Source organism: Medicago truncatula, chromosome 5 (assembly GCF_003473485.1).
Source record: "Medicago truncatula cultivar Jemalong A17 chromosome 5, MtrunA17r5.0-ANR, whole genome shotgun sequence".
Lineage (NCBI taxonomy): Eukaryota > Viridiplantae > Streptophyta > Magnoliopsida > Fabales > Fabaceae > Medicago > Medicago truncatula.
This window is the reverse complement of record NC_053046.1, coordinates 42,383,246-42,401,996: the sequence shown is the minus strand read 5'-3', so window position 1 is coordinate 42,401,996 and position 18,751 is coordinate 42,383,246. Positions and strand designations below refer to the sequence as shown.

General features: G+C 33.3%; 2 protein-coding genes across 2 annotated transcripts; both read left to right on the top strand.

Moving 5' to 3' along the window:
• Positions 1-4,190: 4,190 nt before the first annotated feature.
• On the top strand, positions 4,191-9,902 carry LOC11433240 (kinesin-like protein KIN-12F). The gene is made up of 16 exons (XM_003617637.4): positions 4,191-4,552; positions 4,765-4,899; positions 5,221-5,304; positions 5,419-5,544; positions 5,636-5,695; positions 5,800-5,853; positions 5,966-6,058; positions 6,150-6,245; positions 6,386-6,534; positions 6,627-6,773; positions 6,884-7,013; positions 7,104-8,066; positions 8,146-8,244; positions 8,323-8,415; positions 8,512-9,288; positions 9,413-9,902. The coding sequence occupies exons 1-16, from the start codon at positions 4,325-4,327 to the stop codon at positions 9,662-9,664; spliced, it is 3,486 nt and encodes a 1,161-aa protein (XP_003617685.1). The 5' UTR covers positions 4,191-4,324; the 3' UTR covers positions 9,665-9,902.
• A 2,103-nt stretch (positions 9,903-12,005) lies between these two features.
• LOC11425994 (chloroplastic import inner membrane translocase subunit TIM22-2) lies at positions 12,006-15,479 on the top strand. Its single transcript, XM_003617635.4, has 5 exons — positions 12,006-12,246; positions 13,339-13,403; positions 13,542-13,614; positions 13,700-13,753; positions 14,921-15,479. The coding sequence occupies exons 1-5, from the start codon at positions 12,072-12,074 to the stop codon at positions 15,166-15,168; spliced, it is 615 nt and encodes a 204-aa protein (XP_003617683.1). The 5' UTR covers positions 12,006-12,071; the 3' UTR covers positions 15,169-15,479.
• The last annotated feature ends 3,272 nt before the right edge of the window (positions 15,480-18,751 follow it).

The following is an 18,751-nucleotide window of genomic DNA, read 5'->3' as shown; positions in this document are numbered from 1 at the left end:
AGATGTCCAATTGATCCTCTGTTCACTACTCCTTTGCGAGAAACTATACCTCAAAAGTTTTTGCCTCTGCTAAATCCGAATCGCTACACATTGTGCTAAACCCCGAAATTTATCCCAAATTTAGAGGGAAAACCCTAGTGGTTTTACTAAAAAAAATCCCCAAGAATCTCCTATCCAAAACAAGGAATTACAACACCTATGGTTTTGAACGTTATCTCCCTAATCTATGCTATAATGCTAACACCCAATTGAACACCTCATTGTCTTTGAATATTAGGTGTTTTGTGAAAGAAGGAAGAAGATAAAGATAATGAACTTGTATATTTATTTATTAATTTTATATTCCATAACGAAAAGAGATGCATGAATGCTATTTGTATTTGTGAAAAATGAGATAGGAAAGAAAAACTTCATATCTAAAATTTTGCTATGTTTTTAGCAATTTTTGTTGAAAAATATCAGCATGTACGGATCTATAGAGCCTATGTATCGATACATGGAAGTGTTTTTTTTGAAAAAATTCAGAATTTGCTTGTTATGTATCGACACATAAAAGCTATGTATCAATTCATAAAAGCTGAGTTTTCAATATGTGACTATGCCACCTATAGAGCCTATGTGACTTTTGAACTCAACATGAGGATGTAAAACAAATTGGATATAAATTAATGAGGGTAAAATTGAAATATTGGTATTTAATAGAATGATTTAATTATATTATTATTTATCAATTTTATATTAATATTCTAATTTTTTTCAAACTATGAAACCATTTGCAGTTTTAAAAAATCTAATATTTAACTTGCAATATATACTATGGCTAATCAATACATCAAACATTAGTTACTTGTTTGTCATCCATCAAACAAATGTTCACTTGATGCTCAAAGGAGATATAAATTTCAAAACGCATTCAATCTATCTCGTAAAATTGATTATTTTAGATAGGATGTCATATATTTTAATATTAATTTTTTTCCATCAAAACAACATTTACAAGTATATTGTTAATATAATTTTATAAACAACACACACATTTGAAAAATGAATCAACTCTCTAGCAGAATTTGACATTTTAACCTCAAGAGATGAGTTCAAATCCTCTCGAAGACAATTGTAACATGACTATGGGTACCACTTTAATTAATATGAAAAAACAATCAAATATTTTGATACATATATACATACATATTACAAATTTAAAAGAAAATAAGACTTGTATATCGTCAAGATAAACTTACCTTTGCATTTGTACGAAGTATAACCATTATGGACATGGTTTGACTGCCAAAGACCATAAACAATAGAACGAGGTGGTGGGATTTTTGTGCACATTGTAAGGCCAGGAACAAATGATCAAATATATTAACACTCGTTATTGTGGCTAATGTTTTGTTTTGTACTTCACTAATGCTTCCTATTAATTAATAGCCACATGATTCCAATGCTAACACATTGTTAGGTAGAAGGTAGTTTATGCACACTTTTTCCTTTCAAAGTATTTCACAAGGATGTGAAGGAAAAATTCTATCTTAGAGGTTGTGTGCGCTTGAGCCCCCATCCGTTTGGATTTCTTTTTTCCAATACTATATGTATATATTATATACACATAAAGTTTGAAATTTGATTTGATTTTTTATTTATTTCGTATTATATATACATGCCATCCAGAATTGAATGCAACGTCGCATGAGAGATGAATAGTTAAATAATTATTTAATCACTTAAATAAATAAATATAATTTTATTGAATTTTAAAATTAAAAAATCATTATATGTTTCCAAAATATATTAAAAATTACATATAACAATTATAATGTATGTTGTAAAAAAAACAATTTATAATGTATGCTTATGTTTAAAATATAATTTTTTTTATTTTTTTAAGAATACAATGTTTTTTTTTTTTTTTGAACAAATCAAAATGGGATATATTACTCAAAAGAAAGGTGAATCACCCTGCACAAGGTGTGCAAAAGTGAAAGAACACCTAAAGTCTGTTACAAACAAAAGCACCTAAAAGTGATGCCAAAAAAGTTGAAAGCTACATGAGATTACAAAATACCCATACAAAACCGTGGATATCGCCACCAATCATGAAAACCAAACGAGAAACTAGCCACGTTGGACGAAAGCCAAAGAAAAGACAACAACTTCACTCTTTCAAAAATGGTAATAGGATTGGTAACCAACATATTGAAAACACAGTTATTTCTCTCCTTCCAGATTGCCCAAACACAAGTCAACCAAATAACCTTCAAAAAATCATGAGAAGGACGCGTCATCCCTGCCATCTGACTAAACTGAAGAAAGTGTCGTTTAACCGAGCCCTGAAAAACGCAAGGTATACCAAGCCACTGACACACAAGATACCAGACCTGCCCAAATGAAGTACACTGAATAAAAAGATGATCCGCCGTCTCAGGGTAGCCACATCCACCAACACACAAATTATCAACAGCTTGTAACACACAAGTTTTGACTATGGAAAGTTAAAAGGAAAAAAAACCATCTTTTTAATTGATTTAATTTGGATATACTATCAATTTTAATCGAAATTACTTCGTATATTTTACAAAGGTTTTACACATTTATCAAATAATATGTCATCACATCTATTGATGAGATATGATAAATCATATTGTATATTTTTAATTCAATTAATGTAATAACACATTATTTTATGTATATGTACAACTTTGTTACACTATCTCGTAAGTGTGGCTCAGTTGGTGGCTACCAAAAATAATTTATGTAAGGGTCGAGGTTCGAACCCATTTCTCACTGCTTCATGTGTGTGAATCTAACCACTAAACTACTTGATGAAAAAAAATAATTTTGTTGCACTAATCGTGATGTGAATTAAACTCATTGTAAAATAGATGTATTTACTCTTTCTCATTAATCTCAATTTTAAAAATCACGGTATCGACGTGATAGAATTTAATCATTGATTTCTTTTAAAAAAATAAAATAATCATGAGAAATGATATTTATACAACCATATTTTAACAACTTTCTCTCTCAGAGTCACATTATATTCTTACTCTCTCTCTTCCTTTTCTCTCTCTATTGTTTTTGACCAATAAGAAGAGAGAAAAAGGAGGTTGTCATAAAAGTTGTTAGCAAATGGTTGTTCAAATTACTCTTTAATCATTGATGGACGGTCGGTGCAAATTAATTTGACACCAAGATCCAATAAATATATTCCGAGTAAATAGTCAATTACCCCCCTGAAATTGTAAGTTTCGTCAATTATCCCCTTGAAATTAACAAAACGTCAATTAACCCCTTAAATTGCACAACGTTAATCAATTTACCCCCTCCGTCAAATTCTTCTGTCAGTGAACATGAAGTTTTGCAAATACCCCCCCTGAAGTTTTGCACTTATGTGCAAAATGCCCCCCAAACTTAAAAATTTATATGTTTTTTTTCTTATCTTGATTCAAAAGATATTAAAGACAAACAATTAACAGTTAACTTTAATATTTAAGCTTAAAATAAGAATATATCCTCTAAAAATAACGCATAATTAATAACTTCATATTACTTTAGCAAAATACATGTTTAGTTTAATTTTTAAGATAGAATAATTTTATTCAAACTTATCTTAAGAAACTGTTAGAATTAATTATTTATGATGAATGAGTGTCTCTAACTTACTTTGTTGTGAATTGGCGTGTCTTTATTTAAATAAGTCATAATTTATGGAGAATTGAACAACCAAATGGCATAACATAATCAAAATAAAATAACATACCCCTGTAAAAATGAAAGAGCCATTAAAGTATTAAAGTTAACTGTTAATTGCTTGTCTTTAATATCTTTGAGTTAAGGATAAGAAAATAATATATAAATTTTCAAGTTCGGGGGTATTTTGCACATAAGTGTAAAACTTCAGGGGGTATTTGCAAAACGTCATGTTTACTAACAGAAAAATTTGACGGAGGGGGTAAATTGATTAACGTTGTGCAATTTCAGGGGAGTAATTGACATTTCATTAATTTTAGGAGGTAGTTGATGAAACTTACTATTTCATGAGGTAATTTACTATTTACTCAATATATTCCACATAAGCTTACTTTAGGAAAAGGGGACTGTTTAGTCATTTCATTTATTACCCTTATTCTTTTGCAACGGTCATCTCCATTTGAATCCAAGCTTCCTCTCTTATCATCCATTCACAACTTCACTTTCTTCATTCTTAATTCTTAACTCAAAAACAACACCATTCTCTGTAATATTCTCTCTCTAAAATTTCAATTTGAAACTCTCTCTCTCTCTCTCTCTCTAAAATTCTACATTTCTCTCTCTCATCAAAACAATGTCTTCTACTTCATCTATCAGAAATCTTCTTCCTAGATCATTCTCTTCCAAGAGAAAATCAACTTCAAACCCTAAATTCCCAAATCCAGATACAGAAAATACTCCTCCCACAGATCCCAACATCATTCAGATCAACCCTCAAAAGTCATTGTCAATCACAACCAAACAATCACAGTCCAAACCCCCAATTTCAATTACCCCTCTTGACTCAGACCCATCAGTGAAAGTAAGTATCATTTTTCAAATTTTTCATTTTTCTGCTTAATTTTCGTACATTGAAGCTTTAATGTGTAAACCCAGAAATGACTATGTCTAAAAATCACTTTCTTTTTGGTACTCTTTCTAATTTTGCTCAAAATATGGGTATACAAATAAAATCATAAATCACTGTTTTTTGTTTCAATTTATGCTTATGATTTAGATTTGAATTTGAAACAGGTTGTGGTACGAATTAGACCTACTGTCAACATTGGAATAGGAGATGAAACTGTTAAGAAGGTTTCTTCTGATACATTGTGTGTTGGGGGTAGGCAATTTCAATTTGATTCAATTTTTGATACCAACACAAGTCAGGTAAACTACTTTACTTCACTGTTAGCTATTTATGGTGTTTTTTTTACTATCCATTGTTTAATATCATAGGATTGATGTACTTGTTTCCTAATCAGAAGCAACTTGTAACTTACCTTCTTTGATTCAATGAATTTATGATTGGTTTTTTCTTTCCATAATTTTCTATCATAGGATTAAAGTAATTGTTTCCTAATCAGAAACATTTTGTGGTTTTTACTTCGTTGATTCAATGTTGTTGCTTGATAGATACTCATAATTAAGTTGTAAGAGAAGGATGGTAAGTGTAATTTATGTTAAGTTTCTGTTGTTTGTTTTGTTCAGGAAGATATTTTTCAGTCAGTTGGTGTTCCTTTGGTTAGAAATGCTTTAGCTGGTTACAACACTTCAATTCTATCATATGGCCAGGTACTACTATTTGATGTTTGCTGTATTGTTTCAACCTTTTAGTAGGGAAAAAATGTTTGGTATATTTGATGGACTAATGAGATGGAGGTTTATTCTTTTTTGACTCTTTGCTAGTCTGGAAGTGGAAAGACATATACAATGTGGGGTCCCCCAAGTGCCATGTTTGAGGAGCCCTCACCTCAAAGTCACAAAGGAATTGTACCTCGGATCTTCCAAATGTTGTTTTCTGAGCTTGAAAAAGTATGTTTTATTTCCTACTTAAATTTCTAATGCTTGGAAGTTTGTCTTCTGTTTTTTTTAGTTTTGACTGTTTTTCGGATCAATATATTAGGAGCAGGGTATGTCTGAAGGGAAACAGTTCAATTATCAGTGTCGGTGTTGTTTTCTTGAGGTAATTCTTTATGTAATTTCTAAAAATGTGGCAAGCTTTGGGTGTTGTTCCCTTGTTCATATATATGATAATGCTCTTTTTTTTTTTTTTTTTGTTTGAAACAGATATACAACGGACAAATTGGGGATTTACTTGATCCAACCCAGCGGAACCTTGAGGTAAGCACATATGGCTACCTTTATGGTACGGTTTTGTCATTAAACCATTATTCACTTCCACTTTTGCTTTCATTGCTGCATGCTTATTATGGCTTGGTCCAAATTATCACAGATGAAGGTTGACTCAAAAAATGCATTGTCCTTAGAGAATCTGAGTGAGGAATATGTCACTAGCTATGATGAAGTCACACAAATTCTGATTAAGGTAGGGACAAGGGAAGCATGAAAACAAATATTGTTGAAAATTGAATATGCAAAATTTTCAGCTTAATTGATTTGATCTTTATATGCTGCAGGGTCTCTCTAGCAGAAAAGTTGGAGCAACAACCTTAAATTCTAAGAGCTCTAGATCGCATATTATTTTCACTTTTGTGATTGAGTCTTGGTGTAAGGTATTGGCAGTATAATTCTGTTTAACATGATTCTCTATGGATACAGTCATTTCTATTATTCAAGATTGAAGACAACTTTAATTGTTAATTTTCACTATTAGTTGTTTGCTATGTCTGATTTTTATTGATTCATGTTGCAGGGAACCTCAACAAATGGTTTCAGTAGTTCAAAAAGTAGCCGAATTAGCCTTATTGATGTTGCTGGGCAAGACAGGAACAAAGTTGATGGCGCAGGCAGACATTGTCTAAGGGAAACAAGAAATATAAAGAAATCCTTATCACAGCTTGGGTAAGGATACCATTAGTTGATGTTTGAAATTAATATCTTGGTCTTATTTTACTTCTTTCATTCTTTTTAACTGTTTAATTTCATTGACGTAGGCACTTAGTAGATGCTTTGACTAAAGAACCTCGCTTGGGAAAAGCAGAAGTTCCAAACAGAAGCTCTTGTTTAACCCGTTTACTACATGAATCACTCGGTGGAAATGCCAAACTCTCAGTAATCTGTTCCATCTACCCAGATAACAGGTATGTATCTAAATTGAACAATATTGATTATTTGTTTTTAAGCCTAATGACATAAATAATGTATATTTCATTTCTAGATGTAAAGATTGCACTTGTTGATTGTATTGTAGGAATAATAGTGAAACACTGCGCACACTCAGATTTGGACAGCGAGTAAGATTAATTCAAAATGAGCCTGTTATCAATGAAATAAAGGAGGATGATGTTAATGATTTGAGTGATCAAATCCGACAGCTGAAGGTATTGTTCATCTCCCTAACTTCAATTGAAATAATTTATAAAGGATACTTGCAAATCTGAAAATTGTAACTTGTGTTTTGTCTGGTACAGGAAGAACTTATTAGAGCAAAGGCTGATGTTCGAAGCTCAGATGGGAGTAGAAATGGATACTTCCATGTACAGAATGTACGCGAAAGCCTCAATAATTTGAGGGTCAGCTTAAACCGCTCTCTACTCATACCTAACATTGATGATAATGATACTGATGAAGAGGTGAATGTGAATGAGGAGGACGTAAAGGAATTACGCCAGCAAATTGATGAGTTTTATAGTTCATGCGAAGGAAATCCTATTGATATATCTGTCAGTGAAGATTGTGTCCAGTATTATTCTGTTGAGGAAGGTGATGAAAGTGAAAAAGAGGAAGTATGTTTGGGAGAAGAATTTATCAAGCTTTGTCATGAGGACAGTGATGATAACACCTTGTATGCATCAGTCAACAACACCTCAAGGGCCATTAGATCTTCATTTAGAGATAGCATTTCAGTCAGCTCATCTATTCGATCTCCAATGCTTCTTGAGGAACCACAACTTTCTGAGTCTCCAAAAATCAGGAATTTACAGAGGAAGAGTGTGGCCTTTTCATCTAGTTGTCTTGGAAGTTCAAACAAACTGGCGGAGGATAATTCAAGTTCCAATAAGGATTTGTTGGGGAAGTCATTTACAAAGGATGAACTTATGAGATCCTCACTAAGATCAAGCAATGTTTTTCCAGGTCCGACTGAGTCCTTGGCAGCAAGCCTTAAGAGGGGATTACAGATAATTGATTCTCATCAGCGGAACTCATTATTGAACAAATCCTCAACTTCATTCTCTTTTGGGCGCTTAAGCTGTGGTGATTCTTCTGATCAAACAATCCAACAGAAGAAATATTCCATTGATGAAAGAACTGCTACATTGCTTTGTGGTTATTGCCGCAAAATAATATGTGATCAGGATTCCAATGAGGTTCCAGGTAGCATTGACACAGCCGAATCAGGAAATCCGGATGGACTGACAGATAAGGCTCCAAAGGTATGTCTTGACTTAATTTCTGTAACATTCTTCAATAGTTTTGTGTTAAACTCATGTAACTATTCTTTTCTTCTTCAAGGGTTTGGAGAGTATTATGGAAAAAGAAATCACGAGAGAAAAGGAGCTTGAGAATGTTTGCAAGGAGCAAGCAGTTAGAATCGATGAACTAAATCAATTGGTATGAGGATTGTTGACTCATAAATTATGTCTGTAGTTTTTATTTCAGCCTGCTGACACTTTATTTGAATTTGTTCAGGTGGAGAAACTTAAAGGAGAAAAAGAACTAAACTCCATTGTTGTGTATGGTAAAGAAAGCAGCAAGCAGGCTGAAGATGCAGAAGAATACAAGGTCCTTGCTTGTTTGTAATCTACAATATAAAGTTATAGCCGTTTAAACTTTAAATCTTTGAAACTGACCCTTATCATTTACTTTTATTTTTTGCAGCTTCCGAGGGGCACTTCCTCAGACTGTGATTTAGAAGAAAAATATGAAATCAAAGAAGTCCGGGAAGAACTAACTCAAAGAAGCATCTCTTTCGATGCTACCGAGAAGGAAGAACTACTCAAGGAAATTCAGAATCTGAGAAGCAAGCTGCAATTATACAGTGATGCACCAGTTAAAATGTCCACTGACAAACTGAGATCTTCGTTAATGTCAAGATCCATTCAATTGAGAAAAAGTGGTGTATTTTCTCCTAATAATAATGGTGGGGAAGAGCTAGAGAAAGAAAGAGAGAGATGGACAGAAATGGAAAGCGAGTGGATTTGTCTTACTGATGAACTAAGAGTTGATCTTGAGGCCAACCGGCAGAGGGCAGAGAGGGTTGAGCAGGAATTGAGGTTAGAGAAGATGTGCACCGAGGAGTTAGATGATGCACTGAAAAGATCAGTTCTTGGACATGCTAGAATGGTAGAACACTATGTTGACCTCCAAGAAAAGTATAACGATTTGGTTGCAAAACACAATGCTATAATGCATGGCATAGCCGAGGTGAAGAAGGCGGCAGCAAAGGCTGGAAAAAGGGGTCATGCTCGCTTTGCCAAATCGCTCGCTGCTGAGCTTTCTGCATTAAGGGTGGAGAGGGAAAGAGAAGCAAAATTCTTGAAAAAGGAGAACACAAGTCTCAAGATTCAACTTAGGGACACTGCAGAAGCTGTTCATGCAGCTGGAGAACTACTTGTCAGACTCAGAGAAGCTGAACATGCAGCTTCTGTTGCAGAGGTAAAATCACATCTTATTTTTGAGTTACAAAAGTGCAGGATAACTTCTTAATTTCTTTAGTAACAAAATCTCTGGTTGCAACTTCAGTGGAGGAAACTTTCATGATTTTATATTTCTTGTGCAGGATAATTTTACAAAAGTGCAACAAGATAACGAAAAGCTAAAAAAGCAAATGGATAAACTCAAAAGAAAGCACAAGATGGAGCTGATTACCATGAAGCAGTACCTTGCAGAGAGCAAATTACCAGAGTCTGCATTGAAACAGCTATATAGAGAGGATTCTGATGTGGCACAGAACAATACAACTCGTCACAATCAGGATGATGATCAGGCATGGAGAGCTGAATTTGGAGCAATCTATCAAGAGCATTATTAATAATTTGACAGTTGTTGATTCGATTAGTAGCCGATGAGTTTGAATTTGATCCTACTTGGATCAAAATGTATTCATTCATAAATAGATCACTTTATATTCTTTGTATTCGTTACTTTATATTATTTGTATTCGTTTAAATCATTGTATTCTTTAGGCAGTGTGAACAATTGGTTTGTGCAACTTGGATTCTTTAGGTATAGTAATAGCATTGATGGAATGATTGTTTTTACTGCTTTAACTTTTCTGGTTGTGCAGAAGTTACATTGATGGAGTATATATTATCTAGAAGTACGAAAGAAACTAAAACTTACAAGCTTTTTGTTTTTTTTTTCTCCCGGTCGAACAAAAAGGCACCGAGGTAGAGAGATTAATTCAGGTGAAAAAACATGTTAAGATGAACCTGTCAAAAAAATATATCAGAGCTAGACCTCTCAAAACGGGCCGGTCCGTTTAGCCCGATTAATTATAGGGCTTGGGCCTTAAATATTGAGCATTTTAATAGGGCTTTTTAGCCCGGCCCTAAAGAGCCGGGTACCTGTTAGGGCTAGCCCGAACGGGCCGCGGGTAGCCTGTTAGTCCGCATAACAAAAAAATCATATAAATTATATATATTTTTCAAATAATTCTTTACTTAGTTGATTATCAAAGTAAAAAATAAAAGTGAAAATTCAATGAATTAACACATATGAATGTAATATAAAATTATATTTACTCGTTTCGTTGTTTATAATTTTAAAGATCAAATATATAAATATCTATAACATTTTTTTAGGGAAGTAAATATTTATCTATAAACATAACATATCTAATTTATTTAAAATTGTTTTTCTCGCCGTTTTAGTTTACGACTAGTGTATGAAAATGTTTACAATTTATTTTTGTGCTAGACATTATTTAAACATATTAAAAATTTATTTATAAAAAAAATCTATAGGAGTATTTTATAGTACTTTTTATATAAAAAAAAATGTAATTTTTAATACGGACCGGCCCGTTAGCCCGCGGCCCGTGTAGGGCCGGGCTCGGGTAGTATATTTTAAGTCCGTTTTCCAACCGGGTTTTTTGGCCCAGCCCGATAAAACCCGAAGCCCGTTTTGACAGCTCTACATGAAGCATCCTTGTACGTTAAATTGACTGATAAGCCTATTTTATTCCTAAACTGGTAATTAATCCCTAACATTAATGATATTTTGGCAATTAGTCCCTAATATTAATGATATTTTGCTAGCATCTTTGGTGGTAATTAGTCCCTATATATATATTGTTTTTTTAAGGAGGACTTCATGCATGTTCTTTGTATGCTTGAAATTGGTGGTATTATTTCAAAGCACTAACCAGAGATTTATACTATGGCAAAAAAAAATGTAAAGGTAAGATAATTGTTGTAGTTGGAATGCATATTCCAACTGCAACAATTGTTTTATTTTGGATAGGGTAATTCAAACTTGTTAATCGGCAGGACTCCAACATTCGATAAGTGTGTCCTCCCACTCCTCCTCAACCTCAAGTGATTGTACACCGGCACCTTCGAACCATTTTTTTTTTCGGAACCATCACAAACAATTATGTGCCATGTCATAGCCGATTTTTCTTTGTTCTTCTCATCACCCTGAACGTTACCCTAATTCTGATTCTGAGACATATCAACATTAAAAAAAATGGCGATCAAAATCTAACTAAACAACAATGTCATAAAATCGTAAAATCAAAAACTAAACCTAAACCTAAACTATCATCAAAACATACACCTAAACCTAAACAATTCTATCAATTCTACAACGATTCATCAAAACCTAAACCTAACAATTCAATAAAAGTTCTCTAAGAATTCTAATCATTCTAACCTAAACTATCCTAACATATCATAAAATCATAAAATCTATATAATCAAAATTTAACAAAAAAAAAACAAACAAACAATTCGACCACAAAACAACAATGCAATAGGATTTAAAAAACTTACTTATTTTTGTGATTGAAATTGGCTTAAAATGGCTTGAAATTGCTCAAAATCGTACGTAGGAGCTCAAAAAACGTAACAATAAAGTTTTGAAATCTTCTATGTCTGTTATGTTCTTATAATAAATTTTCGACAGTTAACTACCGAGGTTTTCCTCGGCAGTTAACTGCAGCCGGTTATTGAATTCCTCGACAATTAATTGTCGAGAGGACAAAATCGTATTTTACTCGTGTGCCTCAGCCTTATGTAATGTGTCGACGGCAATTCTCAAGTTGGACCAAGACTAAAGTGAGTAACAGTTATGGATAAAACTGTAAAAAAGTAGTTACTGTGAGGGAACAAAAACGACGTCGTAGAGAAACTTTGAAAATTGAAAGAGATAACGCATAGGTAACTACTCCACAACACATCAAAAACGAAAACCAAAACAGCAACAGTAGTAGAGCAATGGCGACGGCGGATTCCGACGGTGTGACACCACCTCATGACGAAGATTCTTCCGACTCTTCCGTTCCCAATTCTCCCAACTCCGCCATCGTTCCCGCCGCTCCATCCGTCTGTCTTGTCCGTTTCGCCATTGATTCCGCCGGTGGCGCTTTAATGGGCTCCGTTTTTGGATACGGTCTTTCTCTTCAATTCACTATCAGCTTTCACTAATTATAGTCTTAATTATTACTAATTCAGTTTTTGTTTTTAATTTTCATGTTTTAATTAAGGGTTTAGTGTTTATGTTCATTTTTCAGTGCTTGAAGTTGTGTTGTTTCACCGATTACTTCTTAATTATGCCTCTTTTAGTTTGAATTTTCAATTTTCCGTTTTAATCAAGGGTTTAGTGTTTACATCTTATAGTGTGTGTAGGTGTGATACATTCATTTTCAATGCTTGGAATATTGGTTTTGATTTGTTCTTATTATCTATTGAACACCGACACACCGGACACGAAACTGACATGTTCACGCCTACAAAATTTTGATAAAATGACATTATACAATGAAATCACACATGCTGTGTGTCCGTGTCGGACACCGTCACACACTTTTGATCAGAAGTGTCCGTGCTGCAAAGCTTATTGTTGTTAAAGAAGTGAAACTGCTTCTTATATGGTTTGGTTTTCGATAGTTGATTGGTTCATTTTGCACTGATATATATAATAATTGTTTTGTTTGGAATTGGGGTGAAAATCTATGTTGAGTTTTATTTTTATATCAATTTTGTTTTTAGAATTAAAAAAGACATCCAAACACAATTTCACTTCATTCAAACTCAATTTTACTTGAATCAGTTTAACAAAATAATGAAGCTCCTTTCAGACAATGTTTGTCATATGTCCAACCAAAAACATATACATAGTTTGTTTTAAAAGTAAAAAAAAGTGGCAAGATGGTATCTGTTTTGTTAAATGTGATTGAGAACAAGGCACTGAATTTGTCTAGTAAGTTAGTGATCTTAGCTTAAATTTAACAAGAAAAAGCATTTAGGATTAATTCTTCTTATTTTATAACTATGACATATGATAGAACGTTATGGCATCATTTGATCCATGTAGCCTACCCCACTTAGTGGGATAAGGCCTTGCTGTTGTTGTTGTTCCTCTTATTTTCGGACTAAGATGTTATGTTCAGTGTGTATCTGAGAAGTTTGACTTTTGATACCTCAATTAGCTGGTGTTTTCTGATTATTATGCCTAAGGATGCGTGTAATGGGTGTGTTTTAGGTACTGGATTGTTTAAGAAGAAAGGTTTTAAAGGATCCTTTGCAGATGCAGGGTCTTCTGCAAAGGTACATTGAAAATCTAGATAACTTTTTCCGTGATTGCTTGTTGTCTACTTTGTTAATCTTTGTATAGAATCAATATATCCTATGTTGTTACATGCTTCAATTTTGCGCTTAAATAATAGTTTTTCTTTGCTTTGTTAGACATTTGCAGTTTTCTCTGGAGTTCAAAGTTTGGTCGTTTGCATCTTGAAGAGACTTCGAGGAAAGGATGATGGTATGCAATATTGAACTATAAAAGCATTTTTGCTTTAAAAACGGTCGTTTGTCCCCTGATTATGTCTATACTTTCATATATGCAGTCATTAACGCTGGAGTAGCTGGATGTTGCACGGGACTTGCTCTAAGTTTTCCGGGTATTCTTTTAACTTTTAAATAAATTGATTATTTTTCCCTTTCTTTGAAACTTGTTCCACCTTATTGACGTATAAAGAAAGAGGGGTAAAGGGAATATGACTTCTCATGAACATATACATTTACGTATTTCATTCTTGATATCATACACACGCACATGCCTTAAATAGCTGTAATACAGTCCCTTATTGGTGGGCGAGGCTATTTTTTAGTTGTATTCCACTGTGGAACCCACCATCCAGTGGTGGTGGAATCTCTAGTTGAAGCCTAGGATCGCCTGATTCTAGGATTCAAGAAGTCCTTAACTTGCTGAAGTGCCTTTGGATCGCAATGGTGGGATCACAAAAATCCCAATTTTTCAAAATTGAAGTAGTCTGGGTCTGGTTTATAAAAAATTCAGGTTTTAAATTTAAAAAAGAGAAATAAAATAAATAAAAATGACACCTCTTCCCTGTGCGACAGTGATGCTACCTCTCCTCCACCAGCGGCTGCGACACCGCTTTGTTTTTCCACTAGCAATACCACCTCCTCCCACTTTCCCTTGTTTCTCTGTTTCTTGCTTGTGGTTCCTCTGTTTTTGTTACTTCATCCTCTGTTTCAGTTCAGTGACTTCAACCTCTGTTCTATAAATGACTTCAACTTGTGAATTATCCTCTGTTTCTTATAATTTAGAGGTTATTGTCTCTATCTACGATAATTTTTAGGGTATTGCCAATGTATGCCCTTGTTAAGGAATCCAAAAGTAGAAATTGTGCAGTGAAAAAATTAACTTTTTAACTTTAAAAAAAATGAAATGCATGAATCTTAAGACAATATTTCTATATTGAGTACCTTAACATGCACCCTTAGGGCACGCATTAGCATTTGTCTAATTTGTGTGCTTATGTGTGTGTTTATAGTATACCATTTCGTACTAGTGGGATCTTACGATCCTCAAGTTACGATCTTTTAACCCCCTCCCAATCTTGCATAGACTCTTAATTTTTAGAACTTTGTCATCACCGTCAAGCAAAGGGAAAAAAGGAAATGCAAACTTTGTTGAGTCAATTGCCTTCAAAGTTCTAATCATTGATGTTGTTAAAATTCATTTCATTGTTTACCTAAATATATTGTGAGTTTCATTTTTGTACTTGTTTGGTCATCATGACTTATCCTCTAGTATTCTTCAGGTGCACCACAAGATCTTCTGCGGAGTTGCCTCACTTTTGGGGCATTCTCTTTTATTATGGAAGGGCTAAACAAACAGCAGCCAGCACTTGCACTTCCCATGTCCTGGAAAACAGGGGTGCAGCACAATGCACGACCTCCCCTTGTACTCCCCCTTCAACTCCCTCTTCCAAATGAATTGAAAGAAGCTTTCTCTTTTTTCTCGGAGTCTTTGAAAAAGCGCAACAAGGGAGCTTATCCTACATCTTGATAAGACATCTGAGTATCATGATTTTCTTGCACCATGTAGATAAGATATGCACCCTCCTTCGCTTTTATTTAGGTTCCTTGCAGTTTTTATCAGCATTTTTTTTTTTGAAGAACTTGATGGTGACGAAACATTGTTATCCTAGGAGATGTGTTCTTTTCTCGGCGAATAGTTTGAACTTGAAAGGATATGTAATGATTGATTGAGCTTGATTAATTTGCTTATCATCCGAAATACACTTATTTGAAGTAGGAGCAGTCGGAATGCCAAACACTGAATAATTTAAGAATAAATATTTAATTTTACTAATTGAATCGGATATTCATATAGATTTTACTAATTCACTTTCTTTTTTCTTTAATAACGAATTGCACAGCTGTATGTAAAGTTTTTCTGTTCAAAATGACCTTTTCTTTCACAAGTGAACCTCTGCTGGCAAGTGTCCCTTTTCCTTGGCAAGTGAATCATGAAGTTGAACTTAAATCCTCGTTTCAATTGTTGGTCCTTACTATTGTTGAATTTGTGCTTCTTTTTTTTTTTTTTTTTAATAAGTGACTTGCATGGCTGTACGTGTGTGTGACTTCATCTGACGCTAGGTCATACATTTATATTGACGACAACCCTTTATAAAACTGTAGGCTAGTTTTGTAGAACTTTTGAAAACAAGCTACGTCAATTTTCATCAATTTTTTTCACTTATTTTCACTAAGTTTCTCAATATAGCTTATAAAAACAACTTATAACGTATAAAAAAAATAATTTAACATTCTTTTATCTTATGCTATAAAAATAATCTATGCAAACTTATACATACGTGGTTAATATGGTAAGTATTATTCTGTTGTTGAACATTTTAATTCAAACCTAGGTGATAGCAGTGAACTAGGTTGTATTATTTAGGCTTATAGACAGTTGTTCGATTGTAATTTTCAGAACTCTTATGTCGAGTTCAATAGGAGGCAAGCCAATGGGGTCGCTCATGAATTAGCTAGGGTAGCCCCATCTCATGCTAGCTCCCACGTTTATGATGATGTACCGTCATGTATTCGAGACTTGATAGCTAATGAAAAGCAATGAATTTTTTCCTTAAAAAAAAAAAGTTGTTTATTCAAACAAGTCTTAAGTACGAGTTCATCCGATAAACTAGGTTATATTGACTAAAACGGCTCAGGCTACGGTACATGACCTCAATGGGTCTCCTACCGTAGGTGACTTGACTTTTTTTTTTTTTTTTTTTTTTTACAAAATTGATGTCAACCATTGGATGTGTTTGAAAACTTTTGAAGACCATAGTATTATCATACTCTTTAAACATTAGATTATTTTCACACTATGTTCCATCATCTTTCTCTTTCCCTCTCCATATCTCTTACTCGCCCAACAACAACAACGCGATGCACTGCCGCCGGAAAATCACAACGACAATGCGCCGGAAAATCACAACAACCACGACGAATTTTTGGAAATCTTAATCCAATCCATTCAACCCAAAGTTGCAGAAAACAACATTCATTAAACTCAAATTTCATTTAATCTAATTCACCTGAAAACAAAATTGCAGAAAATATTGATTTCTCAATTATTCAATTCATTCAACCCAAAGTTCACATATTCATCACTAAACTCAGATGAAAGTGATTAAATCTGTCGCCAGACTAAATGTTACACAACAAAACAATCAAAATCGGAATGGAAAATCTCACAGAACTCAGATACGGAGAGGGATGGTGTTTAAGTTCAGATGTGAACACAAACTTGTCAATGGAAAATTACGAATGAAAATAGAATAAAAAGAACAAAAAAAGATGTGTTGGTGTTGGAAAAAAAACGACGATTTATGCTGGAGGTATATCAATCAACAGAAAGTGCAGCAACAGCAATGGAGTTGCTACAGTACACGTCTCTCTCTTAGATCTACCAAATGAAAAAAAAAATATATAGTGTAGAAAGATTATGGTAAGATCAATGTTCTTCGTCAATCTAACCGCAACACATGTCATTTTTGTTATAAAAAAAAAAAAACAGTCTTTTTTAATGTCTCCTTCCGTGGGAGACCTATTCAAGTCTCCTACCATAAACGGCGCCGAGATTATGTCTCTAAGTCTAACCATGATGATGTTATGGACGACGATGATAATGATGGAGACATGACTGTTTTTTTTTTTTTTTAGAATAAAAGAGAAGAGTAATTTAGAAGTAAAGAGAAGAGTAATTTAGAATAAAAGAAAGTAATTCGGTGTGGGAGGTATATAGTAAGCATTTTGATCCAAAGTTAATTTACTTTTATCCAATGGTTCATATTTATTTTGCCAAAAAAAAAAATAGCCATGTCTCCTACGGTAGGTGACCTATTCAGACCTCCTACCGGAAACGGAGCCGACTAAAACCCTTTAAAATTGTTTTCAATTCCAAACTTGAACAAAATCATCTTAATATATGGTCATTTATATTTTTTTTGGACAAAGCAAGAGTGACAAAAACATCAAAAAGAACTCAGACATGCCGACTAGATCAGCATCCCACCCAAGAAAGCTCTTCATATTCTGCCACTCTCCACAATATATAGATCATTTATATGTTAAGGGATATTTTATTTATGTGCATTTTTTTTAGGAATTTATATGTATCTATATATAACAATTTATAAAGGGGATGCATATAAATGTCATATTGAGAATTTGTTTTTTGACAAAAATGTTGACAATATTTTCTTTTAGGAAATAGTGACAACTTATTCTCATGATTTTCCCTCATTCTTATTCCCGTGTTTTTTTATCGAGAGGAATTTCTTTTTGTTAGATCTCACCTAAAAGCTTTCTTTCCTTCCCCACCATTGTTGGAGATGCCAAAGATCCAATCAATTATGTAATCAATTTTAGACTTAATAAATATTCATTATCTTATTTATTGTTTAGTGAAATGGTTAATTTGATAACGTCCTTGATTAAAACTATAGACTTGTTATCATGATAGAGATTATGATAATGAGAAACAAGTCTTTTATTATTTTTAATCTAAATTGTTTTTGATCGTATGATTATTGTGAGTAGGACATCAATAATTCGGATAGATCAATATATGTGATAATCTTTATTGGATAAAGATTAATAAGTCTCATTTATTAAATTACATATATAGATGATGCATATAGTGATGTGATCATTGAACTGACTCGACTGAGAATTTCTAATAGAAAAATTCTCAAGAAAGAATATAATGATTTTCTTTGACCTGAGATTGTCATGGTAATTAACATGTTATTTATTGTATTTTGATTCTGAACACCTAATACCTTAGGGTGCTAGTTGAAAGGATATTGGATACGATTAAATACTTATATAATTAATGACTAATCAAGATGAGATCCGTCAACTCTTGGTAATGAGTTTGAACTCTATGATAAAATTAAAAACCCTGATCAGGGAAATTGAATGAAAGAAGAAATGAGTTTCTTAAGTAATATATGTTAACTTATTAGAGTTTGACAATTGTACCATGCTCTAGAGTTAAGAAGAGTTGTAACGACGGAAGAAAAATATTATATTATTCTAATTGATTTTTGAAGGTAAAATAATACTTCATACTA

Excerpts from the sequence above, each read along its gene's own strand:
- LOC11433240 (XM_003617637.4), top strand. The coding sequence starts at position 4,325 with ATGTCTTCTACTTCATCTATCAGAAATCTTCTTCCTAGATCATTCTCT. Across the intron at positions 5,854-5,965 it reads CAACCCAGCGGAACCTTGAG|ATGAAGGTTGACTCAAAAAA; the intron begins GTAAGCACATAT and ends AAATTATCACAG. Across the intron at positions 8,245-8,322 it reads TCGATGAACTAAATCAATTG|GTGGAGAAACTTAAAGGAGA; the intron begins GTATGAGGATTG and ends GAATTTGTTCAG.
- LOC11425994 (XM_003617635.4), top strand. The coding sequence starts at position 12,072 with ATGGCGACGGCGGATTCCGACGGTGTGACACCACCTCATGACGAAGAT. Across the intron at positions 13,615-13,699 it reads ACTTCGAGGAAAGGATGATG|TCATTAACGCTGGAGTAGCT; the intron begins GTATGCAATATT and ends TCATATATGCAG. Across the intron at positions 13,754-14,920 it reads ACTTGCTCTAAGTTTTCCGG|GTGCACCACAAGATCTTCTG; the intron begins GTATTCTTTTAA and ends AGTATTCTTCAG.